Genomic DNA, 27,477 nt, shown 5'->3' on the forward strand with positions numbered 1-27,477 from the left:
TATTTTCTTCATTGTTTCTACTTTCTATGCTAAACTTAAAAACATTGAAAAAACTAAATAAATTGCTTTCAAGTGTGACATCATACAACTGCACAGTTAGGTAAAAAGCAAAAAGCAACCCGACATCCTGCCACAAAGTAAGGACAGTGTATTTTATTTTATTATTCAATGTAATATCTCACACAATTGGGAATGAACTAAACCATTTTTAGTAAACAAACTTGCTCCTTTGATGTCAGTGGGAGTTTTAAAGTGTTTCTCCTGATCCTGGTCTCTCTACATGGATAGACAAGGAAGCAGCTGCTGGGTCATCAAGGAGCCAGAACAATTCCCCCTTTGTTGGGGCAACACGAGCAGCTGGATAAACAGAACCTTCTCTACCCTCCAGGACCTCCTGCAAAACAAGGTGGGGCATTACAATAGGGACTGCATTAACAAATAACATGATTGCATGAATTTTAAATCTAATCGGTATTTAAACCACGAGTTGTGTTCCTTACAACTTCATTTATTTAAATTAAATAAAAACACATTTGCTGATAAAGTTGAAATATTTGTTCTTGTTCTTTTCAAGAGTTTCATTTACTAGCCCTCTTTAATAGGGGATATGTTGTGAAAAAAGCTAAAAAAAAAAAGTCCTTCATTATGATGACCACAAGAGGATGACTCTTAGCTAAACTAAAATAGTTGTCTTTATAGTGTGGCTACATTGCAACCAACCAACACAACAAATACATATCTGAAGTCAGATTCACTACCTGCTTCCAACAACTGTTTTAGGAAAGACATATGATGATTCAATATAGTTACAAACTTTCCACGTTTTAAAATACTTCAATTACCAATTATCTTTTGACTATTACCTTCAAAACTTGTGCTTTGCTGCCTCCTGTTGATACAAAAGACACACAGCGTGCAGCGTTCACCACTGGAAAAGTCATTGTGACACGTTGAGGGGGTGGTTTGGGGGAGTCACTGATGGGGGCCACTATCTTCTTGTTCTCCTGAGTAATGTGTTTAATCCAAAACATTTATATTATTCTCCAAAATATGTCTACACAACAGGTGTAGCTCTAAAATGTTTTTCTCAACATGAAACAAAGTAGCTGAACAACAAGAATGCTACGATGTATCCATTTAGCCATTTTTTAAAATCACTTTTACGGTTCTCACTTTACATCTGCTGTGAACAGCTCTCACCTCCAAAAGAGGGTGGTCTGGAAAAAGGGAACATGTGTGTCCATCAGGTCCCATCCCCAGGAGTAACAGGTCAAATACAGGAAACTCGTCATCTGGAAAGGCCTGTGGTTTTCAATATAGCAGTAATAAAGTAATAATTATGATTATGACACTGAAATCTAAACATATGAGACTAATTTGTACCTTTTTCAGTTTACGAGTGTAATCCTCAGCACAGTCTTGCACAGACAGAGACGAGTCAATGGTTAAGACTGCATTGTCAGGGATGTTGACCTTGGAAAACAGCTGACTCTGTTAGAAAACAAAGTGTTGGATTATAGCTAACAAGATATTGTAAGTGTATGTACCGGTAAGTTAAACATATAAAAAAAATGTTAATACAAATATACCTTGTAAAGTCCATAAGTACTTTCTGGATCATCGAAGGAAACCAGTCGTTCGTCACAAAAGCCTACCACCCATTTGCTACAGTCCAACTCGGGCAAAGCAGGCAGCTCCTTGCTAAGGATGTTCACAAGACTTCCTCCAGAAAGACCAAGTGTGAACCGGCCACGAGAGGATATGGCTTTCTCAGCCCGTGATGCCACTAAACTGGCCAGAACTGGACCCAGTTCTGCTGCAGAAGGAAAGACCACAACTCTTCTTCCAGCCATGTCAAGACTGAGTGAGTGATGATGAGGAAGAATAAAACAGACAAAAAATGCACAATAAGGAAGCAGTTACAAAACAGTATTTCTAATCGTGTAGTGTGTGCAAATGTTTTAAGAACAGTTTCCTCGGTGGTTTTTTTATGTCACCTTTAGACTAGTGCATTAAGACTGTGAACAAACATAGACTACTAACAGGACTGCAAACACAAAAAGCCTTTTCGAAACATAACGATTTACAGGATATTAAAACCAACAAGAAAACAAAAAAATCTAAACATTAGAAAGAAATTCCCTTACGTGGAAATTCGGTAGCAGATGGTTAAGACGATTTTCTTTAGCAAAATGCGTGTTTGATTTAATTCATCACTTCCTGAAACTCGGTCTCTGAATAGCCAATCACACGTTTTGTTGCATCGCAATGCATTGTGGGCAATGAAGTCTAGCAAGTGGTATCGGCTGGTACAGGTTAAAGAGAAAAGGAAAAGGACAAATCACTTCACGAGTCTTTGATATAGTGATTTAATATAACTGAGTAATGCTAAGTTAACATTTAAAAAGCTCCATATCTGCTCATTCACTTTTTTAATTGTTTCTCATTGAAATTCCACCGCCCCTCCACTAGGTGGAGACACCGTTCTTTTTAATTGAGTGGCATAGTGGGAGAGGAGAGGACTTCACGCGAGTCTTGTCATGCATGCTCCCTCCGTTTCACTGTAGTACTCTGTGGTAGCACTATACATAAACTATTAACTTCAAATTGTATTCCTGCTAACTCGCTTGTGTGGTTCTCGTGTGTCACAGAGGTCACGTAAAAATGTCGTCGGCGTTTTCTTTCCAGGCACAGCTAGTGTCCATCATGGACGCTTTATCCAAAACAGCTGTAACAGAAATTAGCAAACTGGTGGAGATCGAATCGAAAATGCTGAAAATAGAGATCTCTCGAGGACGAAACGAGATTGCCTCCCTCACTGAGAAACTGCAGCTGATGGAGAAGTTGCTCCACATGGCGCAAGGGAACAACATAAAGGAGGTGGTGTTGTTACCGACAGCAGTAAGGGACCTTCCATGTTTGGCCTCCAATAGCACAAAACCAGTTACAAAAAGGTAGGATTGTGACGATTCATTGGTTTGCATCTCTGTACTGTAATTTTGATTAGATCTCGATCATTAAATGTGCTGTCTTTTCCCTCCCTGACAATTTTTTAAAAAGTATGGCGGATCCCAGTGAAACTGTAGGGGAAAAAAGAAGTTCTTCCCCTGTGATGATACAACGTTTGTTTCACAGTGAAGAGCAAACAGCAACTGAAGTAAGTGTTGGATCATTAAGAATTAACATTATGCTTTATTATTCTGCAGTTAACTGAACATAAATATTGTATTTTTTCTCCTTTACAAAAGTCAGAGAAAGAACTACCCAAACTGAGAGTGATAAAGGAGGAGCCACCAGATTTGGATAACAGTTACACTGATCAGAACCAAACTGCTGTAAACGGTGTGTATTACCCTCAGTAATCTAACTAGATTTTGAATTGTGCATGATGGACAAAGTAATACAAAACACAAGCTCTGCATATTATTAAGGTAGATCCTTAAATGGATTCAGAAAACACTATTATTGTTGCCCCATCCTAATGTTTATTTGATTTTTGCCATAAAACTAATATACCAAGAAGGATTAAACCTTCAGCATCATCACATATAAATGTCATCACCGTAGTTTGTAAATTACTTTTTGACCAAATTTGAATTAACTTTTGATATGTTCATTTGCTTTCAACAGGAGTGGAAGCTTTTACAGACATCCAAAAGAGTCCAGATGTGAGGCAGAATCCCAAACCCACTGCAGAACACCACCAACCGGTTTTTACCAGTGACCTTGTGACTCTAAGCCAGCAGTCTCTCCCAAAACCATGGAGCAGTGAAACCCATTGGAGTTCACAATTTCCAGCAGCAAAGACTAATCCAGGGGAAAGTGCAGCTCAAAATGTTCCAGTTCAAAGTGTTGCTTCTCAAAGCATTAATGTTCTAAGGAATACAAAACTTCACAATTACCGGAACTCGGTTGCAAAGCGGTTTGGGTGCTTGCACTGTGGTAAGAGTTTCAGATGTTTCAGTCAGCTTGAAATCCACCAGAGAAGCCACACAGGAGAAAAGCCATTCAGATGCACCTTGTGTGGAAAGCGGTATGCCCAAAAAGGGCATCTGTACACACACCAGCGCACACACACTGGTGAGAAGCCTTATCGCTGTTTGGTTTGTGGAAAGGGCTTCATTCAGAAATGTACCCTTGATATGCATCAGCGCACTCACACTGGGGAAAAACCTTTTGTTTGTGGCAAGTGTGGCAAAGGTTTTACAAAGAATTGTAATTTAAAGAAACATCTCTCAGTTCATTTAGATCCTTGTTTGAATTTCTATGAGAATGCATTGAGTGGAGAATTCCTTAATGGAACTTCTTAAAATCAGAAATCGCCAGTAACTTAACATTTTAGTTTGATTCAAAGATCTTGTGAAAAATAAAGTTACTATTGCCTCGTGTTTGAGTTCATGCGACTTTGTTTTGCTGTTAATATGTTCAATGCAGTTTGAGTACATGCTTGTGTGACTTTCCATGGTTCCGGGGAATCATTTTAGCCACTTTTTAGTGTGGCAAAAACATGATCCTAGGTTTTAACCAGGAGATTTTTATGCAAGTCAATTGCAGTGACTTACACAATATGCATGTTGTTGGGATTACATGAATTCGGATCTTCCCACTCCCTTTCAATGAATTAGTCAAAAACATAAACATAATAGAGGTGGAATTATGTAAGAATGCTTCCTCCCGCTCCCTTTCAAGCATTCAATGAAACTACTTGACAAAGTTCATATTTAATTAATGCAGTGGGTCATGTATGCATTATACGTCCAATTAAGAGTAATTAAAATGGCATAGTTTGCCTGCAAATGCATTGATGTGTTTTTTTCACTTTTAGTTTTAATTGTTTGAAATAAACCGATTCCAATGCCACAATAAATTCTGAAAGACAATTATAAATTTTAGATCATTATATGCTAACTTAAAGTCATGTTTTCCAGAAAAAAGAAAACCTCTCTCATTATGACTTTCAATAAACTTATCTATTAATACAAAGATTATTTGCTCAAATTCCTATTAGTACACTAATAAACTTTTTTTTTTACTGCAACCAAGCAACTAGCAACAGTAAAGTTTACCTTGAAGGATAGTAAGTTGCTCTTATCTTGGACTAAATACACTGAAAATGATTTTATGATAGATTTGGTGTGTTTTGTTACTCTTCCAAAAGTGTGAAAGGAAAATGCATCAATCATTCAACACCTCTACACACAGATTTATTACTTTTTTAAATTAAAAAACACAATTTACTAATAATTTCAGTGGTAAAGTTGCAGAGTAATAAGTATAGTTTAAGAAAATATTATCTTTCATTTTTTCCCCTTTTCTGGTGCTGTGTTTTGCTTCTCTGTGTTTTCTGGTTGGCTGTAATAAGGATTCATTTTTCTTGCTTTCATGAGTGTTATATAAAATTAGTAAAACAAATAATATTTTCTAATGAAGGATGTTTGATGAGGTTTCTTCTCTCTCCCCTACAGTGCCTAATAACTTTGGCCAGGAACAGCAGAATCTCTGAACAGAGGTTGACAAACATTCATTCTGTCTTGTGGTAGTGTCCGCCGAGAGTTTGGAAGGTTGTGAGTTCAAATTCAGGGTCAAGTCATACAAAAGACTCTAAAAACAGGACCCAATGGCTGTTTGACACTCTACATTAAGAGGTTGTATTTGGGGGGTTAAACCACCGAATGTTTCTCGAGCACAGCTCACCGCTCTCTCAGGGGATGGAACAAATTTCAAACATGAGGTGTGTGACAGCTAATGGGACTTTAACTTTAACTTGTTTACCTTATTGCTTGATACAATATGAGTATATTTAGTGCAGTAGCCGCTTTGTTATCACTGAGAAAAACAAAAGTGTTATAATCATCTTACCGTGATCAGGGTCAAGGAGTTGTGGGGTGCTGGTACATGGAGAAAGCCTCCTCTTTTTCCTAGCAGTCACCCCTGTATTGCATTGTAACTTTCTCTTTCTGAATATGGCCCCATCATCTACAGCTGAAGATGACAGTTCTCGGACCACAGCGTTGAAAGGCTCTGGGAAAAAAAGTAACACAACATTGAGGATTGTTAGGACACACAAGCTTGAAAATAGCTTCACTTAAGGGTCGTTTGGATCAAAACAACAGGTGGAGATGCAGAGTTACATCTATAACCTGATTGTGGCATCTCTGCAGGGCTAGGTGGCTGAGCATCACATAGCTGGGATTGAGGAGCAGCAGCTCCAGCTGTCCTCTCTCCTCCTCCGTCTGCTGGTGATGGTGAGGTGATCCAACGGTAGTTGTTTTTGTGGTAATACACCGAAGTGGGGGAGACTCGTCTCAAGACATCGACCATTGCTGGCCAACCCTGGTCCTCAAAAGCCACAACCCTGCCTGTCTTCCAGTCCTCCCTAACCAGCTGGGCACACAAACATGTATTCTCTTATGAATAAGTTATATATTTAAAATATAATTACATTTCAGAACCCATTCTATAATGACAAATCACGATTTATTTTAAAGTAATCCTTAAAAACAGCCTTTTAAAGGCCACAATAATATTTTTAAATGTTAAGAAAGATATTGTCAAGGGTATTTGTATAGTGAATTAATTCAGTTACGTTGTTTGATTGAAAAAACACTTCTATAAATTCCTCTTATTTGTCAAATTAGATATTTTTCTAATCTTATTTTGATACACAATCATCAGAGGACTTTTTGAAAATGAAATGTCAAATACCATTTCTTTATCGTTTTAATGAAGTGTCAGAATGAGCAGTGTTGAAGAAGAAATAAAAAATAAATAAATTATGAGACACATATGTTTGCATAAATAACATACTTCTAATAAGAAAATGATGATCTGTTTAATGAACTTCGCATCCATACATGGTTTTAAGCGCCCCCCTCTCCCCTCTGTTTACAATGTTGCCCCCTCGCGTTCGCCCGAAACGGTTGTGAGCGAGGATGCAGTTTCCCAGAAGCCCTTTCGGCACAGCTGTACCCACATATCTGAACAAAATCGCGGCCGTTTCTGTTGGGTTTTGAGCTAAACAGCCACACAAATACTGAGCTTCTTTGGAAAGATGATGTGCGACACCACCAACCGGAGCTTCCGAACGCAGCTCGCCGTGATTCTGGACAAGTTAACGAAGGCGGCTTTGGTTGAAATCAGCAATCTGGCGGATGAATGCTCTTCCGTCCTTCGCACCGAGATTTCCCTGCACAAGACGGAGAACGAGGCTCTGAAGAAGAGATGTTACTCACTGGAAGTGCAGCTCAGTGCCGCAAGGGAGGCGCAGACCTACCCTGCAGACGCCAACAGCGGTGTCAGCTGCAGGCAACCTACAGGTCTGAAGCTGGGGAGGATCCCCAGGCTGCCACACCACAGCTTCTGTTTACAGCCTCCAGTTACTGTTAAATAGAGAGGTCTATGGGTGTATGCATTTGTCTTTGTTTACATTTCATATGGCTGACTTGTTATTTCTAGATCAGCAGCACTGTGCTCCAGCCATTGAAGGAGTGTTTGGGAAAGACTGGTGCATGGACCTCTGGAGAGAAGAAAGGCTTCCACCTCAAAGAAGACCACCTATGGATGTTGGTCTTATGGCAGGCACAGACCCACAGGTCAGGCTATGGGTTTATATCTGGATTCAAGTCACACTGTGCAGAAATGTTGTATTTATAGCTTCTTTTCTATGTAGGCAATTGACATGATGGCAAGGGAGCCCGACCTCATCTTTGTCAAGGAGGAAACATATGATGATCATCCTATCAGTCAACAGCTGAGGCACACTGGGTGCAGAAAAAGTGAGTTCTTATTGTAATCAAACAAAAGTCCGTTTTTAAAGTTCGATCACCTTTTGATCTATTTTAGAAGCATTCCCAGTGGTCTTTTATTTATGATTTTGCTGTTTTTTACCAAAAAAACCCTACAAACTGTCATTTTCTAGGACGCAGTTTCTGCAGAGCGGTGAGAGTTCATTAAAAATTTGTCTCTGAATTTTGGGTGGGACTGTTGCCGCAGAGTAAACCTGCCCTCATTTTTCTATCATCCCTTTGTTTAAACGCTCTCCTGCTAGCTTGCAGTCCCTCACAACCCCAGTGTGATATTGGAAGAATAGAGCGGAACCTGCCTACTGTAGAACCTACGTATAACTGCAAGCCTTTTTAAACGAGCTTAATTCACCACAATTAGAATAAGAAAATACCATCAAAAACAGAATTTTCATTAGAGTGGGTTTTTAAAGTCCTGATGCCGATTTATGTGGATGCATTTATTTTCATCCTGCAGTTGCGGGCATGTGCGAAGATGACGGCATGCTTCATAGAGCTGTCACCGAAATGCAGCTTTCCTCCGGAGAACAAACCAACTTCCCCATGACATCTGAAAGTCAGATGCAACAACGCACCCAGGCACCAATCATAGACAAGCTACTCGACGATGCAACAATGAGCACGCTGGTTGACCACCACAATCTACCCTCAGCCACCCTGGAACACTCGGACTACACAAACAGCATCCACATGAACTCAACCAAAGAGTTCACTCTACAGCCGAAACCTCTGAAAACAACAAAGCGCTTTGAGTGTTTGTTCTGTGGAAAAATCTTCAACTACCTGAGTAGTCTGAAAGTCCACATTAGGCGACACTCTGGTGAAAAGCCTTTCAGCTGCTCTGTGTGTGGGAAACGCTTTGCTCAAAAGACGTACCTAAAATTGCACCAGCGTGTGCATTCTGGGGAAAAGCCTTACAGCTGCCCCAGCTGCGGCAAAAGTTTTTCACAGAAAAGCTCTCTTAACATCCACCTTCGAACACACACTGGTGAAAAACCTTACAGCTGTGTGGACTGTGGCAAATGTTATGCTTATAAATACGGTTTGAATCATCACCAATGCTTCAATTGGCTGGTCAAACCAGAGGCATTTGAAAGAGGTGGCGTTGGTCTTGATCAGAGCAGTTCAGCATGTGCCAACATAACTATTTAAACTTTGATACAAATGAAATAAAAAAACAACAACATCCATTTGAAATTCAACCTTGTCAATAGAAAATTGCATAAAGCACCACTTTCTCCTAAAACCACACTTTGCTATGGGAGACAGGGCTTTCAAATGGTCTTTCTATAGAATGACCTTTCATTCTACCTAAATCTAACGATTACAAACTCTGTTAAAGGGCCTTTATCATGCTATTCGTAAGCCTTTCAGAGCAAACCATATATATATGATAATATATTACCTTTGGCACATTAAAGAACATAAAAAAAAGTTATTTTCACAATTTTATTTTCCTATCCAGAAGTAAGAAGGCTTCAATCTCTGTTTTTTGTGAGGAATGAAGACTATAATACACTTAAAAGCTCAAAAAAATTGATTGTGCATGATATAGGCCCTTTAAACATTATTTTAAAGGAATTAACTTGTTTTTTAAGAAATGTCTATCTTTTTATTTTGTCTTTAAATTGTTACACTGCCGATTGGATCTTTTATACCATTGTAGCAGTTTTGAGATTTCTTTATAATGGAAAATGCATTATAAAGTTATATTCACTAGGCTTCATTTAAACAATTTACCACACCTCTAGCAATTAGAACATGTAAAGAAATTAAATATCAATGCAAACTCGTTACCTCCATGTCATCCATGCATGCCAATATACCTCATATCTTAAAACACAAAAGGCCTGTCTTGAAAAATGCCAAAAATAATTCCTCTGGGAAGGTAATCCACAGTTTGCACACAAGTAGCATAAACCTTTAAAACTACCTCTTGGAAAAAGAAAAAGAAGTTTTTTCTTCATTGGCCTGGTGTTGACATTGATTTTCTTTTTCAGAAGCCATATGTTTTGTTTTGCATTCAAATGAAATTAAATGTTTGTGTTACATTCTATTTATATTAGGTCATGGCAAAATTATTGTAGTCTAAATGGTGTTGCTGTTTGAATAAACATTTATGGTTACCTCATAAGCTGTGTGGGTAGCAAGCATTTTTATTCATAACATTTAATGTATCCTATTTATAAATTAAGTGAAAATATTTCAACAATTTTATAAGTCGTATTAAAAGTCAAGTTTTCAACATCCAAGTCTGCAATTTTCTGTTAATGAAAGTTTTCGTCTTCATCGTAATCTTCACAGTCTGAAGTATTTCAGCATATGGCCATGGTATTTTTCATTATAATAGTTCAACTAACACTGTAAATAATCGTTTGTAATGTTATTAATGCTTTTATACTTCTCTCATATATTTATTCCATTTTCTGTTACATATGATTATGTTTCTATTAAAAGATGGAGTCCCAGTCCCAGTGACCAAGAAAAATATGATTTCAAAGGAGGCACGCATAAAACGGAAGCTTTTATTAAACACGGGAACCTATTTTGATGGTAAAAATAAAAGCATCTAGGTGGGGTTCAGTTTCTTGCTCGAGGCCACTGCACCACCGTATTTTCACAAAATTGAAAGCACAATACAGTAAATAGTTACAACATGACAGCAGCAGTTAACAGTACTGTAATGAAGCTCCACATCCACTGTTTTTAAATGCCTTCAGTATTTCTGTCATCCACAATCTCACGATGAAAGTATGACATTAAATGATTGTTAAGGCTCACCTTTTGAGTGAAAGTTCTTCCACATTTATCGCACCTGAATGGTCTTTCCCTGGCGTGGAAGCGCAGATGGCAATTCAGGTTGCCTTTCTGCGTAAAAGTTTTTTCACAAAATCTGCACCTGTGAGGGTTTTCTCCAGTGTGGACTACATAATGAACCCTGAGATCTGACGGGTGGTTAAACGTCTTCCCGCACACTTTGCAACACTTGCTGCTTGTTTGAGAGAAGGCGGCAGCACACAACTGTGAGAGTCCAGCTTCATTTGTTGAGGAAAATGCTGCTTGCAAATATTGCAGAAGTTAGATTTATGTGACTTCATGTGGCGAGTAAGAGTTCCCATGTGAAAGAAGGTTCTGAAACATATTTTACAAGGAAACTTGTCTGCATTTGTCTTGGTGGTTTCTACACACAGCACACCAGCATCATCATTGGTCGTAACGTTTTCAGCGCTGTTGATATCTAAGGGCAGCTGGTTGTCGTTATTGAGTGCAGCAGAAGTGTTTTTTGCTGGTTCTTGCTGCGTTTCTTGAACAAACTGGACATCGTCGTCATCTTCTTCTTCAACTGGAATGATGTGAACGCTGAAGGTCTCTTCTGTATTGTTGAAGAGCAATAACTGCACAGCTGCTTCTTCAGGACCAACTGCAACCAGCTCTCTGTTTTGGTCAAATGATAAGCCGCCATTGCTGTCATCCACGGAAAGCTGTTGTGGTTCCTCAGCTATGTCTTGCTTATGTTCTGTTGGAAAAAAGGTAAAAATGTAAATACTCAGACAGTAGCTCATGCCACTAATTGTTTCATGTCCCTCTCCGCCCTCGCCTAACCTTCAGTGGTGTCCATCTGCTGCGGAAAGTCGGCGGCAACATTTTGCACGTAATCCCCTGCTTTGTTCTCATGTCTGGTAATGTGATCATCCCCCAATGCTGCAGACTGGAAAAATGACACACAAAAAAGGGAAATGTATTTTTGGAAGACTAACAATGCATTTTAATTTGACACAAGAGTGAAACAAACCAGATTAGCTGTCAACCTGTGATGGAATCCAAAATTGGATTTTTTAATAAAAAATAAAATAGTTAATTAAGTGTCTGAATTTTTCTTAATAATAAAAAATGACTGAGATATTTTATTATTTGCAGTGTTTTAATTATGAATAATTTGTTTTGATATTGCAGGTGTGGTACTTTTAAACAATACTATCATAAATTAAAGGAACCGCACTTACAAATAACATTGAAATGATTATACAATCACATTAATTGCCATCATCTCGGGTGATTTGTAGTTCAAATTCTTGACTAGACTGTAATTATATCCTTGGAAGACTTTTAAAGTGTAAAAATAAAGTAAATTGCTTAAGATAAAAATGTTTGCTAAATACTATGAAAAGTAAGATAATGAGTTTAATATATTAAATTTAGAATAAACTTTCCTTGAAACCTAGTATGATTGCATCAAATACAAATATGCATCAACAAATTTCAACATTTGAGCATCTTTCTCGCCTTATCAAATGACTGTGGAGAATCTGCGCATCTCTTCAGGCTTTGTTGTGGGTCTCTGTCTTTCTTTCCACAGGTTCATATATACCAATCACTGCCAAAGATTCCCTCTATATGCCGAGAATCTGACGTAAAATATGAAAAGGCAAGAAATTCATTAGCAGGAATATCTAAGAAGTGATTCCAAGGTGCATTTATTTACAAACGATGTCCGAGCAAAACTCTGAGTGATCCAACAGTGAACATCCTCGTCTCTGTAGCAGTCGGTTTGTATACCAACACTCCGACATGCTGTGATCAACTTAGGCGGCTCGCTTTTCACGACAGTTCGGATTTGAGACTGTTTACTTTTTCAGCCAGTGCTGAATTTGTCGATAAAAGTCGAGATAACTCCATCCTAGTCTCAGCGGAGTCTTCATCCACCAGTTTGCAGACCTGAGTCAGAGCACATTGGCCATCCTATAATTATCTCTGATGGACGAGAGCCGTGTTTGAAAATACATTTTTTGGCACGCCATCTTTGTTAAAGAGTCGAACAGAAGCTCTCACTAATAGAAAAAATGTAAAATAAAATCTGCAAATAATAAATGCTGTTTAAAGTAATCAGATACATAATAATTCGGCAGCATGTAGCCAATGAAGCTAATTTGAGCTAACGGTGCTTGTTCAGCGGGACTCCATTCAAAGTTGCAAAAATGACGTATTTCCGGCGGATACAACTGGTCAGCTGCTTCAATGTTGAAAAAAAGACTTCCTGGATAGCAACAGAGAACAGAAATTTGAGGCCAACTGCAACATATTAACATAAATGAAAGACACTGTCGGCCCGGACGTCATAAGCTTGGATCCACGACAACTTCAGGTGCGAAAATGAACGCCGAGAAGGACTTTACTCCGCTCACCCCGAACATCGTCAGGGCTCTGAATGATAAACTGTACGAGAAAAGGAAAGTCGCCGCATTGGAAATAGAGAAGCTCGTGCGGGAGTTTGTGGCGCAAAACAACTCAACTCAAATTCGACATGTGATCCAGATTTTGGCGTCGGAGTTTGCCCTCTCCCAGCACCCCCACAGTCGGAAGGGGGGTCTCATCGGACTGGCAGCCTGCTCCATCGCTCTGGGGAAGGACTCAGGTCTGTATCTGAAGGAGCTCATTGAGCCTGTACTCACGTGCTTCAATGACTCAGACAGCCGCCTGCGCTACTACGCATGTGAGGCCCTCTACAATATCGTTAAGGTGGCCCGGGGAGCCGTGCTGCCCCACTTCAACCTGCTTTTTGATGGTCTCAGTAAGCTCGCTGCAGACCCAGACCCCAATGTAAAGAGCGGATCTGAACTGCTGGACAGACTGCTGAAAGACATTGTTACAGAAAGCAACACGTTTGACTTGGTGGCATTTGTTCCTTTGCTGCGGGAGAGAATCTACTCAAATAATCAGTATGCCAGGCAGTTTATAATCTCCTGGATCCACGTCATGGAGTCGGTGCCTGACATTAATCTGTTAGACTATCTTCCAGAGATCCTGGATGGACTTTTCCAGATCCTGGGAGATAACAGCAAGGAAATTCGTAGGACGTGTGAAGTCGTACTTGGAGAGTTTTTGAAGGAGATTAAGAAGACCCCCTCCAAAGTAAAGTTTGCAGAAATGGCCAACATCCTGGTCATCCACTGCCAAGTTGCAGATGAAGCCAAGGTCACAAACGATTTGATCCAGCTGACCGCTATGACGTGGATGAGAGAGTTCATTCAACTTGCTGGCAGAGTGGTGCTCCCTTACTCCTCTGGCATCCTAACGGCAGTACTCCCTTGCCTTTCTTATGATGACCGAAAGAAAAATACCAAAGAGGCAGCAAGTGCCTGTAATAACAGTCTGATGAAACTGGTGACCCCTGAGGATGACGATGACGATGAAGAAGAGGGAAGTAAGAGCCTTGGTTCACCTTCCACAGGAGACGAGCAGCCCAAAGTGGAGGCAGATAGCAATGACATGTTGAATGCATCGCAAGAATCTACGGGCTTCAGTAACATCAGTTTCTTCACTCCAGCAAGCACTGAGAGGCCCCAGGTAAACCTGGACCTGGATGGAATTGTTCAAGTGTTGAATCGCCACCTCCATGACTCCTCCACAGGCATGATGACGCGCATAGCAGTGCTCAAGTGGCTTTACCACCTTTACATCAAGACGCCACGCAAAATGTTTCGTCACACAGACAGCCTTTTTCCCATTCTGCTTAAAACACTTTCAGATGAATCGGATGAAGTCATACTGAAAGATCTGGAAGTGTTGGCTGAAATAGCGTCGTCTCCTGCTGGCCAAACAGACCAAGCCTTCTCCTGTGACAGCACTGTCAACAACCTGGTGCTCAAAGTGCCACAGGGTCCCAAGCCAGGACAGCAGCCTAGCACAAACCCCAAAGCTGTTGACTCTTCCCCCTCCACGCCCAGCATGAACTCCTACTTTTACAAGTTCATGATTAATTTGCTTAAACGTTTCAGTTTGGAAAGGAAGCTTCTGGAGGTCAGGGGGGCTTTCATCATCAGACAGCTCTGTCTGCTGCTCCATGCAGAAAACATCTTTCACTCTATGGCAGACATCTTGCTTAAAGAAGAGGACCTTAAATTTGCTTCCACCATGGTTCAGACTCTAAACACCATCCTGCTCACTTCAGCTGAGCTCTTCGAGTTACGAAACCAGCTAAAAGACCTCCACACTCAAGAAAGCTGTACTTTGTTTTGCTGCCTGTACCGCTCATGGTGTCACAACCCCGTGGCCACTGTGTCACTCTGTTTCCTCACACAAAACTACAGGCATGCCTATGATCTTATCCAGAAGTTTGGAAATTTGGAGGTGACTGTGGACTTTCTGATGGAAGTTGACAAATTGGTTCAGCTCATCGAAAGCCCAATTTTTACCTACCTGCGCCTGGAGCTTCTAGATGTGGAGAATAACCCCTACCTAATCAAGGCGTTGTACGGCCTGTTGATGCTGCTGCCACAGAGTCAGGCCTTTCAGCTGCTGTCCCATCGTTTGCGTTGTGTTCCCAACCCGGAGCTCATGAGGACTGTAGAGGAGTCAAAGTATATGGACTCGAAGCGACAAGGAGCCAGCAAGCGTGGCTCTCACACCCAAGTGGATTACAACGAGCTCCTTCAGCATTTTGACCATGTGCAGAGCAAACATCTGGAGATCAGACACCAGCGGTCTGGGCGGGCCTCTGATCACCCAGACAGAAAGCTGATGTAAAGTTCCCGTGCCACAGTGACCTCTGATCAGTAGATGTAGTTAATAAAAAAAAATATTTATGATGGCAGAGAAGGATACTTACACTAATTCACATGCATGTTGACTAATTGACGCTTTTTGATGCCAAGATGTATTAAGTACAATCCTAACGAATAATTGCCCGAGGTGTAATTATGACAGAACCGCTTGTGTTTTGGTACTCCTCCCTATGTTGTGCAAAACTTAAAGGATTTAACAGTAAAAGTCTGATAAACTTCACACTATTAGAACCCAGAATAATTTGTTGGACCAATATATAAACATCAGCTAAAACATTTGCTTTTAATTTCCAATTTAAACTCATGCTTTGTATGAACAGCACTTCTTGTAATCATGTGTTCAGTGTTGCTGTAATCTCATGTGAGCCAGAACAGAATCTTAGGTCTTTAATCCTCAGATGACTGAACTTTGGCATTCATTCTTCATAGTCATGTTGTTACACAGCTGAGCATTTGTGCAACCTCCGTTTGCAGTGTCATGTACAATTTCTTGCATTGTCTGTTTATCAAAACCTTTTTTTTTTTTTACAAATATTTTTTTTGTGATGTTTGTTGTTTTGCACTTCTGTCATTCCCATTTGACAATAAAGTGGACTGTGGTTTTAAAAATGAGTCATCTGTTGACTGTACACAACCATTCAGCTAATTTTTGAATAGTTTGTGAAGAACATGAATGCAAAACACCTAAAGCAACAACAAAAAAGGCATTTCCTTTCAAGAACAAGAAGTAAAACCACTGTGAGAAGTGAGAAATGTACTTTAATCTATGGATCTTATGAGGCCAAAGCACGCCAATGCACGAGTATAAAAAAATAATGAGCAATGTATTGACGTAATTTTAATACACAGAATTTTTAAAGCATTTTTTACTAAAGCACCTTTCTGGTTTGTGCTGGTATGTTGGTAAAAGTAGCTGAAAACCACAGATTTCCCTTCCTCATCAATGAAAATGTTGCTAAGCGCCTGCAATGCTCACAAAGGGAACATGAACTAATGCTTATAATACCTGAACTTGACAGACTTTGCTGCTAATCAGCCTCTGCATGTGAAGCACACGTTGAGGGAATTTTTATCCTCTCTTAAGTTGATCTAGAGTCAGTCTGTTTTACAGTTTCAAATGAAGCGCATGTTCAGCTCTGTGCACCTCCCTTTCAGATTATAGAAGGATATCAAGTATAAATCGACTAATTTCTGCAGATTTCGTTTGACTCTTCCTCCATAGTATAACTAATTGATTAGTATATCAGTGATTGATGAAGACTTTTGCATTTGATTTGTGTTATTAATCTGAGGAGACTATATCCTAAATCCTAGTGAGATTTGTACTCCACTGAACAGTGTTAAATGTGAATGTGGTTCCTCAGCCGCACAGGATATCCCTTTGGTAGCAGAAGTATTAACAGTTATTTCTGAGGGATAAGATGAGACAGACTACCAGAGCCGTGGGTGGGGCTTTTTAGGTGCCAGCCTGTTTGACAGCACCATTCTAAAGAATGGCCAGCAGGCGCGTTTACTCTGAAGATGACCTTTCCTGTCCAATTTGTGGACACATTCTTAGTCAGCCCGTTGTCCTCACTTGCAGACACAGGTTCTGCAAAGACTGTCTGCAAGAGTGTTGGGACACGCAGGGCGGTGAGGACACAGATTTAAAGTGCTGCCCTCTGTGCTGGCGTCATTCCTCCATGGATCGGATAGCGGTGAGCAATGTGCTGGAGAAGGCCTGTAAATCCTTTAAAGAAGACAGAAGCAGGAATGACTCAGAAGCTTGCGGAGAGCATGGAGAAAAGCTCACGCTCTTCTGTGTGGAGGATTTAGAACCAATCTGTCATGTTTGTGGAAAATCAGCTGCACACAAGGGGCACAAACTCTATCCTATCGGGGAAGGCACTCATGACTGTAAGGTAGGCCACTGTAATGGTGCAGTGCTTCTTTTTTCACATAAAAATGTTTTTGTTTTCTGTTTCTTTGACACAATTTAATCTGAAAAAATTGCATTATTTAAGTCTTTCTGTTTTTTGAAAAAAAGTTGAGCTAAAATCATGTTTAAAAATCTAAAAAAAGAGGTTTGCTGCCATATTTATTTTATAGTTACCCATAAAAAGAATTTTCCAAAAAAGTGTTTTTGGTATATTGCAGTTTATGTAGTTCATACGCAGAGGATGAACTAACATTTATGCTGTGTTAGGGCCACAGATGGGCTTCTTACCTACCTACAGATTTTTTTATTTTCTTTTTCTGTAAATGCGGTATGCCGATGTAGAATGTGTGAAGGTTTCTTTGACAGAGTTTGTTAACTTTCTAATAATAGATTAATATATTTGGCTTCCTGTTGCCTCTGGGGTCCTGAAAGCACTGAAACTCGACTCTCACAAGGCTTCTGTGACGCGGCACTCATTCTAATGCTGACCTCTTCTGCTGACTTTAGAAACCAGGAAACCCTGAATACCAAACTCAAATGAATCTGTCATACTGTGCCAATTCAAAATTAGTATAGGCTTACACTACTGCTCATTATTTGTGTAAAATAGTAAACCTTTCAATAGTTTTGGGGTTGATTCTACTGTATTGTGGAGCTTTGCATTTAGGAGGAATGCTGGCATGGAGGAGAATGCAGAAGCTGGAAGCACCACACTGTGCTGACAGCTTGGCCACCTGCCGCTTTGACCTTGTTTTAAAAAGTTTGAACCCTTTCCACTCACATTTCAGGAAGAACTGAAGAGTGCACTCCTGCCCTTGAAAGACAAGTTACAGCTTCACAGGAAAGCAAAAACGGTGTGTGAGGAAATGGCAGAACACATCAAGGTATCATAAATCTGTGAGGTTCCAAAATCTTACATTTGGAAGAAGAGCTCATGTGAGAATTTACCTTTCGGTCCCATTTCTTTTCAGAGCCAAGCAGAACATGCTGAAAAACAAATTAAGGATGAGTTTGAAGCCCTGCACCGTTTTCTGGAGGAGCAGGAAGCTGCAAGAGTTTCTGCTTTAAAGGCTGAAGAGGAACAGAAGAACCTCATGATCAACCAAAGAATTGATGAGCTGAGCTGTGAAATAACATCTCTATCCAATACTATTAAATTAGTGGAACAGGAAATGAAGAGTCATGACATCCAGTTCCTTAAGGTAGTGATGACATTTTCACCGAACCACAAAGCTGTGCAACTTGTTTGACTGCATACAGATGTGTTAAAACTGTATTTATAATTTGTTTTCAGAATTACAAGGAAACCATAAAGAGGTAAGCTGCTTTACTTCTAAATCGTCTAAAAGTAATTATTATTTAGTTATCTTGTTTTATAGTAAAAATCTTTTTAGGAAGAATTCTGACAAACTTGTTTTTCAGGACCTGGAAAAGTTGTGATGAGCCCAAGCTGCTGTCTGGTGCTCTGATTGATGTTGCCAAACACTTGGGCTCTTTGAAATATAAAGTGTGGGAAAAAATGAAGAAGATTGTAAAATACAGTGAGTTTCTTGAGGAATAGTTTGATTGACAGGTGAACTTTTCTTAGCTAAATTCTAAGATATATTTTTTCTTTTAGCTTCAGTGATTCTGGATCCCAACACAGCTGCCAACTGCTTCATTCTCTCAGAGGATCTCACCACTATACAGAATTCTACTCAAATATTCAAGCTGCCCGACAACCCAGAGCGTTTTGACATCAGCGCTGAGACGCTGGCAGCCGAGGGCTACTCCTCTGGACGCCATAGGTGGGACGTGGAGGTGAATGACAACACATACTGGGTTTTAGGAGTTGCCAGTGAGTCCATTAACAGGAAGGGTAAACATGTGTTGACGCCAGCAGAGGGATTTTGGACGATCAGGTTTCGCAATGGAGAGCACAAAGCCTGCACAGCTCCGTGGGAGCCTCTTAATATGACAAAAAAACCTGCTGTGGTAAGAGTGGTATTGGACATGGACCGAGGGAAGGTAGCGTTTCAGGATCCCAGAGAGAGAAGCACTCTCTACACTTTCACAAACATCATCTCACCCAAAGTCTTTCCTTACTTCTGCACAGCCTGCAAAGAGCATCCACTGAAAATCCTACCAGCAAGTATTTCCTTATCTACCGAATACTGAAACGTTTGCTCAAATGTTAGCGCCACACATTAACTTACTTGTTTGAAGAATGGAAATATTTTAGTTATAATTAGTATTTTCATTATTTAAAGTAAAACTTGCCTGTACAAATACCACAACATTCAATTGAACATCTGGGTTTTTAATGAATAACATAAAAGAAATGCATTTTGAGAAATTTAATTTAAGTTACAGCAGAAGTGTATTCTAGGTCTCCAATTACAAATCACAATCATGAACATCTATATTACACTACACTGATAAGAACTGTTACACAAAAAATTATAGTGTTTCTCAGCTCCGCATAACACAAAGTCATTCTGTCATATCCACATTCATTTGGCTCCTTTCTCTAAAAATCATTTAGAATAGGAAATGCAAGTTTCATTGAAGGCACATTCAGTAATAATGTTTCTTTGCAAACCCACACCAGTGTTCCTTAAAGTTTCAACTTGACAAGTGGGATTAGTTTTCCATTGCATTAAAAAAGGAAGATCCTATGGGGTTAATATTTGAACTAGCAGCTTTTCCAACTGCATGTTGAAGTCTCTTAGCTTCAATCAAGCACACAGTGGTAATAGAAAATGACCTATACAGCATCAAATGTGCAGCAAAACATGGGTACAGTACCATGTAACAGTGTTTGTCTTGATACTACCCTTTCTGTCCTGACATGACCTGTTTCCGACTGATTACGGGTGATTTCTTCTTAGTGATGCTTGAAGGCTCTATGAGGTGTTCACTTGATTTTAAAATAAAATATCCTATCAAAAGGGCTGCTCCCACTTCATGTCCTTGTGTTAATGACACTGTGTTAAAACATTAGCTGGAGCAGAATTCTGTCTATGTGAGTAGTCTTCTCAACTCTGTTCCCAGATAGGTTAAAGTGCAGACAATGGTGCACCAAGTCTGACTGGTCCAAGCCTTTCTGTATGCATGTCCTATGCTATCTCTTTCAACAACAGTTTATTTAGCCTGTTCAACTGAGGCCTACTGGGTTTGCCTGCCAGGTCATAGGGGAATTCTTCCCTCAACTATAGCATTGTAGAGCTCCTCGTCGATAGGCTCGTATCGTCCAGCACGACTGTTCAAGTAGTAGAGCTGGTCAGTTGTGAGACGAGGATCGAACCCTTCCCTCTGCAGTCTTGTTTTCTGGATTTTGAATGTGCCTAAAAAAAAATGTTGACAAAGTCATATTATTTTGAATCCGTAAATTATTATGGAGACATTAATGAGTGATGGCGGTTCATGTGCAATGGTGGTTCTATTCACCTGTGGTGTCCACCTGTGGAGAGGTCCGTAAGAATACAGGGCGTGCATAAGAAGGAAGTGCTCGCTGGATGTTCTTTAAGAACTTGTCGCAGTCCAAACTTTCAGAGGCATCAGCAATGGCAGCCATTCCTGCCTTACCCTCCACACCTGGTGCAAAATTCACAAGAATAAGGATTACAACGGGTGAGACCCTGAAGACGCTTCAGTGTAAATAGACAGTTGTTACCTGGGACAGCCACACCATACACAGCCACATCAGTCTGATCCAGAAGATTGCTGATTATTCCCTCCACCTCAGTGGTAGAGACGTTCTCCCCTCGCCAGCGGAAGGTGTCGCCACTGCGATCGCGAAAATACATGTAGCCCAGTTCATCCATCACCAGCACATCGCCTGAAAACAGTGAAAATAGTTTTTCAACAGCCATTTAGTTTAATAAACTCACAGTTTTAGGAGGGATAACCAAACAGATCAGGTGAACTACTGAAATGACAAAGCTGGCATCACAACCTTCTAACTTCTAAATTATCTTTTAACATTTTCCAACTGTTTTTTTTTTTACAATGGGAAGAAAGGTTACCTGACATATATGCACAGTCGTTTTTCCTGAAGACATTGTGAGCGATCTTCTTCTTTGTAGCATCCTGGTTAGCGTAGCCATCAAAACGTCGCAATGGGTCCTTCTGGTCAATCCGACCTACAAGGAGCCCTGGCTCCCCTGCAAATTAAATATTGGGATTTCAGATAACCCGCAAGGCATAAAAGAACACCCTCCTTCATAAGCTACATCAGTTTGTGGTCCAGAATTTCATTACCAGGGCGGCAGGGCACACACAGGCCTCGGCTGTCCCGGAGCGGTTCCATGTTCTCCTCATTAACCCTTACCAGACGGATGGGGTACACAAAGGGAAGAATGCGACTGTTGAATCCACAGGCTCCCACCTTAAAGAGCAACACAGAACCAGATTAATACCATATCTATAACATTTTACCATTGCAGGCACATGAACCATAATCGCTAACCTTGCCGTCCATGTTAGCAATACTGCAGTTGCACTCAGTTGCTCCATAGAACTCGCCAATTTGCCTCACTCCAAAACGCTCCATAAAGGCTTCCCAAACACTCGGACGCAATCCATTCCCTATTGCCAGACGAACTTTGTGACCTTTCTCAGATGGGCGGACTGGCTGAGATAAGAGGTAACGGCAAATTTCTCCAATGTACTGCACCACCTGTCAACAGGAAGAAACGTCTTTGTTTTTTACATGACTGTTGTTTTGTAATCAGCAAACACATTTTTCTTCAGGAACTCTTAGCCCTTACAGTGCAGTTGTACTTGATGCAGTCATCCCAGAAGCGGCTGGCAGAGAACTTCCTCTTCACAACCACGGTGAGACCATGGATCAAACACTGTCCCACTCCAAGAATATTACCTGGCAAAGAACACACACACATTTAGCAACACAAACACTGAAAGTGTTGATAAAATACACGGAAGGATTTTTTTTCACACCTGCAGAGTGATAGAGGGGCAGACAGTCATAAATAATGTCTTCAGTACGCATGCGAAAGGCATAGTACCCAAAAGCAGCAATTCTGTAGTAGCTGTAAGAGGAAGTTGAGTTTTTTTTTTTTTTTTAATGTGTCACAAGCTGTACAGCAGTTGAACAACTTTAAGGAGTTTTTCAGAGCAAAAACATACCGACTGTGTACAACAATAGCAGCCTTAGGCAGTCCTGTGGTCCCAGAGGTGTAGATATAAAACAGCCGATCTGCACACAGGATTACAGAACAGTTCTGCAATTACGTACTTCAAGTTTATGTCAAGATCCTAATCAAAGGTTTACATAAGCTTGTATGAACTTATTCACATTTCATTAGCAATTAAAGGCAACTTTTCTCCACTTTCTGGTTGCAGTTTACGTGTCAATCTGAATATATATATTTACTTGGATTACATTCAGAATGCTTACCAAGTAAAAGAATGGCTAAACTAGAATTTCAAACCAAAAACACATCAGCAGGGAGAAGAAATAGGCCTTTTGTGCAAGAAATAGATCACAAAGTTCAAAATCTTACCCAGCAGCCAAAATATACTCCAAGCTAAAACAATTATGTATTACAAGACAGCTAACATTTATACAGAGATGCATAGGTATAGAAATTAATCACATGGGGACAAAGTGACTGCGTTTAGTGGCTGATAAAAAAAAAACTTCTAATTGGAAATCATCACAAGAAAGTTAAGAAGTGGTCAGCCTCTACTCACCATTCATGCCTTTAGGGGGAACACAGGGTGACGGGCTATGTCTAGGTGCAGTAGCTAAAACTGCGTCTAGTGGCTGAGCACCCAAGCAAGCCAGCATTTCTGCACTAAGCTCTCCGGTACAAAATCGTACCATGGACTGGCTGATGGCAGAGTTGACTTCCAACAAAGCTGATCAAGTTGGGAGGAAGACAGTTGATGGGAGGAAAAAGCAGAAGTTCCAAAATTTTAAAAACTGCAATAGAAAATACATGAAACATCAACAGATATTTACTTATGCTGATACATGTGATATTGTAAGATTCTAGGCTACGCTCACAATGTCCTTGATTCATGAGATTTGCACCGCTTTGACATTTCCCACCAAGCCTCTTCCAACTGTAGGTGAGGGACATGCGCTGGTAAACATTAAAAAAATTTAGAGAAGAAGAAGCCCCTCCCTGCTAGTTCAGTGTGAACACCATGGGCTAAATGTGCGTTCAAAAACCTGCGTTTAGCGGATTCTTGAACACGCCTGGTGAAGTAGCTTAAGGAATAACTGTTCACATGTTGTGTAAAACATTCTTACCATCAGCAAGCTCGGCTCCAAACACAATCGCCCGGGACCCCGATACCCCGATGCAGTGCAGAAGGGGATCACAGCGGAGGCTGAAGTTAATGAGTGCAGCTTCCACCCCAACTTTGGCCAAGCCCAGCCAAAGTGCCACCTGGAGAGGTCTGCTTTCCAAAAAGAGGGCAACGACATCCCCGGAGACCCATCCCTGACCTCTAGCCCAGTGGGCAACTGCGTTAGAGGTTTCATCCAGCTGGGTGAAGGTCCACACCTCTCCTGTGGCCTCATAGATCAATGCTGGTTTGTTTGGGTGTTGTTTTACAACCTGGGTGAAAATGGAAGGAATATTGCTTCCGTTCCGCATGTAGCGCCACAAAGCCAGCTTGACTCTGCACAGGACATACAGGCCACTGAGAAGGGAAAAACAGGAGATCACTGATGAACAAAAAGTTGACCTAAAATCAACATCCTTTCCAAACATTTCACCTACTTGATGTCTCTCGTGGCAGTCTTTGCAGCAATGTAGAAATATTTCCAGCTTCTTGCTCCCAGATACGCCCCAAGGCCTGCTGCTAGACTCCAGGACCAGGACACCCCAAAGAGACGCAGCAGCCCCAAGGACCCCAGAGAGGCAGAGACACTCGCTGCATTGTGCATTCTCGTCACGGAGAAAGAAGAAGGGTGGTCTTTTTTTTTTACACAATACTGGGTTTAAGCTGCATGGGCTTCAGATCAGAGGGGGGCTCAAGTAGTGCAGTGCAAACTGGCACACAGGCACGCAAAGAAAACTTTTTATCCTGTCACGAGCGACTAAAAATACACATTTGGTGTAAAAACACGATCTTAGCATTACATATCTACAGTTAATTCTGCTTTAATAAAAGTATCGAGCGTCAAATACCGCGTTCAAAAATGCCACAGTAGCGTAAATGTTTATGCACGACTTACCTATGAGTCAACACTGATGGGGATATCCCGGTTTTTAGCTGGTGACCTCGTCGATGATCGGCGCAACTTTCTGCTGTACTTTAGTGAAGACAAGCAGCTTTCGAAGCGCCGAAAGAAGCTGGTTTTCAGAAACCAGAAGTTTTTGTTAAGTTAGCTCCGTTAACCGCACTCAACGTGGCAGCGATGCAGTAGTTAACCGGGTTATAACGTCTAAGCGGCACAGAAATATTTCTATTAAGAGGTCATTTAGTAAAAAGACCAAGCAATACTAGATCAAAAGAGCCCGTGTTCATTAAATAACGGTAAACTGACGAGGAGCGATAAGCTGTCAGTATATCTGACTAGGTTCTGTACTCCATGTTGCACAGAGCGGTTGGCATCGAAGCCCCGCCCACCGCGGGTGTGAGCTTTGTGTAGCAGATCAGCTATTTGTTGATTTCCCCGCTTGTCAAGCAATTCTAAGTTTTGATTGGACGAATCCATCCAGCCTAAAATCCCAATCACCACTGGGAGCCGCTAAGAATGTCGGACAAATTGTAAGGACGTCGACTCGGTAGAGTCAAATAAAGGTTGTTAAATGCAGTTTGACGCTTGATTACTTTACTTATTGCCAGACATGTCTTGCCGAATGAGTTTTGCAGTTTAATTTACAAGGGGGGAAATTAAAATATTTTTAAATGAAAAGATTAAAGACCCACTCCAAACTGTGTTTTTTGTATTTAACATTGTGTCATTTTTCTCATGATGGAGGACATACAGGCTAGAAAGAAAATTAAGTTTAAAGCAGCATTTCTGAGTATTTGTTTATTCAAGTTGTTGTGAATTACGAACAGTTGAATAAATGCTGCTGGAAAAACCCTGTAGAAGCGATGTAGGTGCTATAGTTTGCGGTCTATAGGCTCCCTGTTTCGCTCCATTCTGATGCATCCAATGACAGAGAAATAGCTCCATGTCTGTCTTTGTTTTCCTTGTTCAAGCTGGTATCTGGCATGCAACTCGATGGCTGGATAGCTCCTACATTCCTCGCCATTTTTGTTGCACCGGTAATTTTAGGTTGGAGTTGTGAGGAGTGTTGCTACCTAATCTGTAAGCATTTTGCAGTCAGAGTATGTCTTCAGATGTGTCACTCGGAGAGGGTGTAAATAAAGGAATGATGGGAAACGAGGGGAGGCTTACTCGGCTTACTCTGCTCCGACAGCCCTGTCCACACCTGCTGCTCTGCAGAGACTATGTCCTAGACAACTGACACAGGTTTTTTGATTTTGGCTAAAATGGCATAATCATAATTAAAAGACCACTGAGAATGTTTTTTTAAAAATAGATCTAAAGATGATTGGAGTGGGCCTTTAAGGAAACTTGGTCAATGCAAACGAAACACCTCTCTTTGATATTCTACAGAATAGCTGTTCGCAGACATTGTTGTTCTTTGAAAGTAAAATCCACGGCAAACCCTTGAAAGCACCGTTTTTCTCAGTAAGATGTAAACCCATGGGTCCAGTATCTGATTCCAGGCAGCCATGCGTAAAGCCAATAGGGTAAACCCATCCTTCATATTAGCTGACAGTCTGGGACTTGATTTGTGCAGGATAATAGTAATGTGGACCTGAAATGTAGGAGAAACACAAAGTTGTCACTTCAAAGTTTCACCTGGTTCTAATCTTATGTTGTTATCAAATTTTTCCCCCAACATTTCTGAAAAAAACTTCAATATAAAAAAGCAAATCAATGAAACAATAGAGTTGTACATACAAGGAATGGGCCCCAGCAGATACAGGACACCACAGTGATCACAGCAAGTTGTACAATCATCTCCATATCCAGTGAACAAAACAAGGAGGAAGATGACGCAGACGATCCTCGTCGAGCAAAACGTGTTGAAGTATTAGTGCTGCTGCAGGACTTCCTTCTCGCTTGGAGTAACACCAGGCCACTCAGGATGTTGCAAAGCAGGGAAAGAGTGAGCGCAGTGAGGCCCAGACAGGAAAAGGTCATCACCAGGTTTTTGTCTGCAGCAGTCTGTGGTTCATGAATTTGCAAAAAGCACCATGTGCCAGGAAACTGGATAGAGTAATTCCCCACACCAAATACAGGTAGTAGAGCCAGAGTACAAGCAACAGAGCACAAAAGCAACACCATTCCCTGTGCATGGGCAACTGTAATAGTGGATATGTGGTAAAAGGGTTGAGTGATTGCAACACAGCGCTCAACTGCCATGGCACATCCAATAAGTAACGAGCATAACCCAAAAAAAACCATGCTTGCTCCAAAAAATGGGCAAAAGTTTATATTGTTGTTTGTAGTAGTTGTCCACTTCTTATTTACGTGCATATGCAGTGCAAAGGCACCTAAGATGAGGTGACCTCCAAGGTCAGCCAAAAGTAATGCCACGGTTAAATGAAAAAATGGTGCTTTAGACTGACGCCGGAATCTTGCTCGTGATTTAGCTAAGATTCCCAAAGCAGTGAGGTTGGAGATCGTGCCAAAAGTCATAGTAAAGCAGGACATCAACAAATCTGGAAGATGGTTGGAAGTTGCAGTGCCATTTTTCTGTGAGGACAGGTCAGAGCAGTTAACCTTCGGGCTCTGCTGGAGAAAAGGTGGTATTGATGAATTAGAAAACGAAGTCACAAGTATAGTGGTGGTCATCGTCGTCTTGAGGGTTATCTAAAGAAAAGAAAATGATTGGCATCAGTTGAAAGCTATGGTGTATTAATTTTCAGTATGGTTTCCACGTAGATGTGTTTCTGTGCTACAGTATTGTAATGAAGTCCACAGTTATTTATCTAAATAAAAATGTGAAGCAATAAACCACATTAGGAGATGTTAAAGTTAAAAGAAGCCACTTGTACACGAAACAATGATGATGAAACTGTGGTTTTGTTGGGTTATTAACTCAGCTGGATGCTTGTGTTTGATTTTATTGCAAATGTTAAAACCACAATGTAAAATGTCTGTGTACAACTGTGCAGTGTACAGCAATGTCCTCTGGGCTCAAACCCC

At 40.7% G+C, this 27,477-nt stretch overlaps 8 protein-coding genes across 11 annotated transcripts; 4 read left to right on the forward strand and 4 right to left on the reverse strand.

Moving 5' to 3' along the window:
• Positions 1–125: 125 nt before the first annotated feature.
• pgls (6-phosphogluconolactonase) lies at positions 126–6,345 on the reverse strand. 2 transcript variants are annotated; one of them, XM_011478083.3, is made up of 7 exons: positions 6,141–6,345; positions 5,860–6,021; positions 1,590–1,860; positions 1,384–1,491; positions 1,201–1,302; positions 864–1,004; positions 126–394 (listed from the first exon to the last, which is right to left on the reverse strand). In XM_011478083.3, the coding sequence occupies exons 3-7, from the start codon at positions 1,851–1,853 to the stop codon at positions 248–250; spliced, it is 762 nt and encodes a 253-aa protein (XP_011476385.1). In that variant the 5' UTR covers positions 1,854–1,860; positions 5,860–6,021; positions 6,141–6,345; the 3' UTR covers positions 126–247. The 2 variants fall into 2 exon arrangements, with proteins under 2 accessions (XP_011476385.1, XP_004071418.1); XM_004071370.4 differs by lacking the exons at positions 5,860–6,021; positions 6,141–6,345 and adding an exon at positions 2,148–2,261.
• On the forward strand, positions 2,489–4,385 carry LOC101161156 (zinc finger protein 32). The gene is made up of 4 exons (XM_004071371.4): positions 2,489–2,954; positions 3,061–3,157; positions 3,249–3,342; positions 3,631–4,385. Exons 1-4 carry the CDS (start codon positions 2,665–2,667, stop codon positions 4,308–4,310), a joined length of 1,161 nt encoding a protein of 386 aa, XP_004071419.1. The 5' UTR covers positions 2,489–2,664; the 3' UTR covers positions 4,311–4,385.
• A 579-nt stretch (positions 6,346–6,924) lies between the features above and the next one.
• On the forward strand, positions 6,925–9,933 carry LOC101164895 (zinc finger protein 157). The gene is made up of 4 exons (XM_004071622.4): positions 6,925–7,316; positions 7,456–7,592; positions 7,670–7,775; positions 8,260–9,933. Exons 1-4 carry the CDS (start codon positions 7,052–7,054, stop codon positions 8,952–8,954), a joined length of 1,203 nt encoding a protein of 400 aa, XP_004071670.1. The 5' UTR covers positions 6,925–7,051; the 3' UTR covers positions 8,955–9,933.
• Positions 9,934–10,313: 380 nt separating this feature from the next.
• On the reverse strand, positions 10,314–12,734 carry LOC101161639 (transcriptional repressor CTCFL). 2 transcript variants are annotated; one of them, XR_002873681.1, is made up of 3 exons: positions 11,596–12,080; positions 11,406–11,511; positions 10,314–11,319 (listed from the first exon to the last, which is right to left on the reverse strand). XR_002873681.1 is itself a non-coding variant. In XM_011478085.3 (3 exons), exons 1-3 carry the CDS (start codon positions 12,477–12,479, stop codon positions 10,727–10,729), a joined length of 747 nt encoding a protein of 248 aa, XP_011476387.1. In that variant the 5' UTR covers positions 12,480–12,734; the 3' UTR covers positions 10,314–10,726. The 2 variants fall into 2 exon arrangements, 1 of the variants encoding a protein (XP_011476387.1); XM_011478085.3 differs by lacking the exon at positions 11,596–12,080 and adding an exon at positions 12,432–12,734.
• A 95-nt stretch (positions 12,735–12,829) lies between these two features.
• vac14 (Vac14, PIKFYVE complex component) lies at positions 12,830–15,973 on the forward strand. Its single transcript, XM_004071372.4, has one exon. The coding sequence runs from the start codon at positions 12,954–12,956 to the stop codon at positions 15,324–15,326; it is 2,373 nt and encodes a 790-aa protein (XP_004071420.1). The 5' UTR covers positions 12,830–12,953; the 3' UTR covers positions 15,327–15,973.
• An 869-nt stretch (positions 15,974–16,842) lies between these two features.
• LOC101165148 (zinc-binding protein A33-like) lies at positions 16,843–20,224 on the forward strand. Of its 2 annotated transcripts, none has more exons than XM_011478086.3 (6): positions 16,843–17,265; positions 18,071–18,166; positions 18,254–18,484; positions 18,577–18,599; positions 18,705–18,823; positions 18,901–20,224. In XM_011478086.3, the coding sequence occupies exons 1-6, from the start codon at positions 16,858–16,860 to the stop codon at positions 19,437–19,439; spliced, it is 1,416 nt and encodes a 471-aa protein (XP_011476388.2). In that variant the 5' UTR covers positions 16,843–16,857; the 3' UTR covers positions 19,440–20,224. The 2 variants fall into 2 exon arrangements, with proteins under 2 accessions (XP_011476388.2, XP_023813262.1); XM_023957494.1 differs by having other exon boundaries at positions 17,152–17,260.
• LOC101165396 (long-chain fatty acid transport protein 1) lies at positions 19,566–24,876 on the reverse strand. Its single transcript, XM_023957493.1, has 13 exons — positions 24,478–24,876; positions 24,020–24,187; positions 23,545–23,939; positions 22,980–23,147; positions 22,413–22,482; positions 22,224–22,315; positions 22,034–22,143; positions 21,733–21,942; positions 21,525–21,651; positions 21,290–21,427; positions 20,938–21,102; positions 20,712–20,858; positions 19,566–20,608 (listed from the first exon to the last, which is right to left on the reverse strand). Exons 2-13 carry the CDS (start codon positions 24,184–24,186, stop codon positions 20,451–20,453), a joined length of 1,947 nt encoding a protein of 648 aa, XP_023813261.1. The 5' UTR covers position 24,187; positions 24,478–24,876; the 3' UTR covers positions 19,566–20,450.
• An 897-nt stretch (positions 24,877–25,773) lies between these two features.
• Positions 25,774–27,146, reverse strand: LOC105354602 (prostaglandin F2-alpha receptor-like). Its single transcript, XM_023957936.1, has 2 exons — positions 26,227–27,146; positions 25,774–26,086 (listed from the first exon to the last, which is right to left on the reverse strand). The coding sequence occupies exons 1-2, from the start codon at positions 27,121–27,123 to the stop codon at positions 25,838–25,840; spliced, it is 1,146 nt and encodes a 381-aa protein (XP_023813704.1). The 5' UTR covers positions 27,124–27,146; the 3' UTR covers positions 25,774–25,837.
• Positions 27,147–27,477: the final 331 nt, after the last annotated feature.

The sequence above is a fragment of the Oryzias latipes genome, chromosome 8 (assembly GCF_002234675.1).
Source record: "Oryzias latipes chromosome 8, ASM223467v1".
Classification (NCBI taxonomy): Eukaryota; Metazoa; Chordata; class Actinopteri; order Beloniformes; family Adrianichthyidae; genus Oryzias; species Oryzias latipes.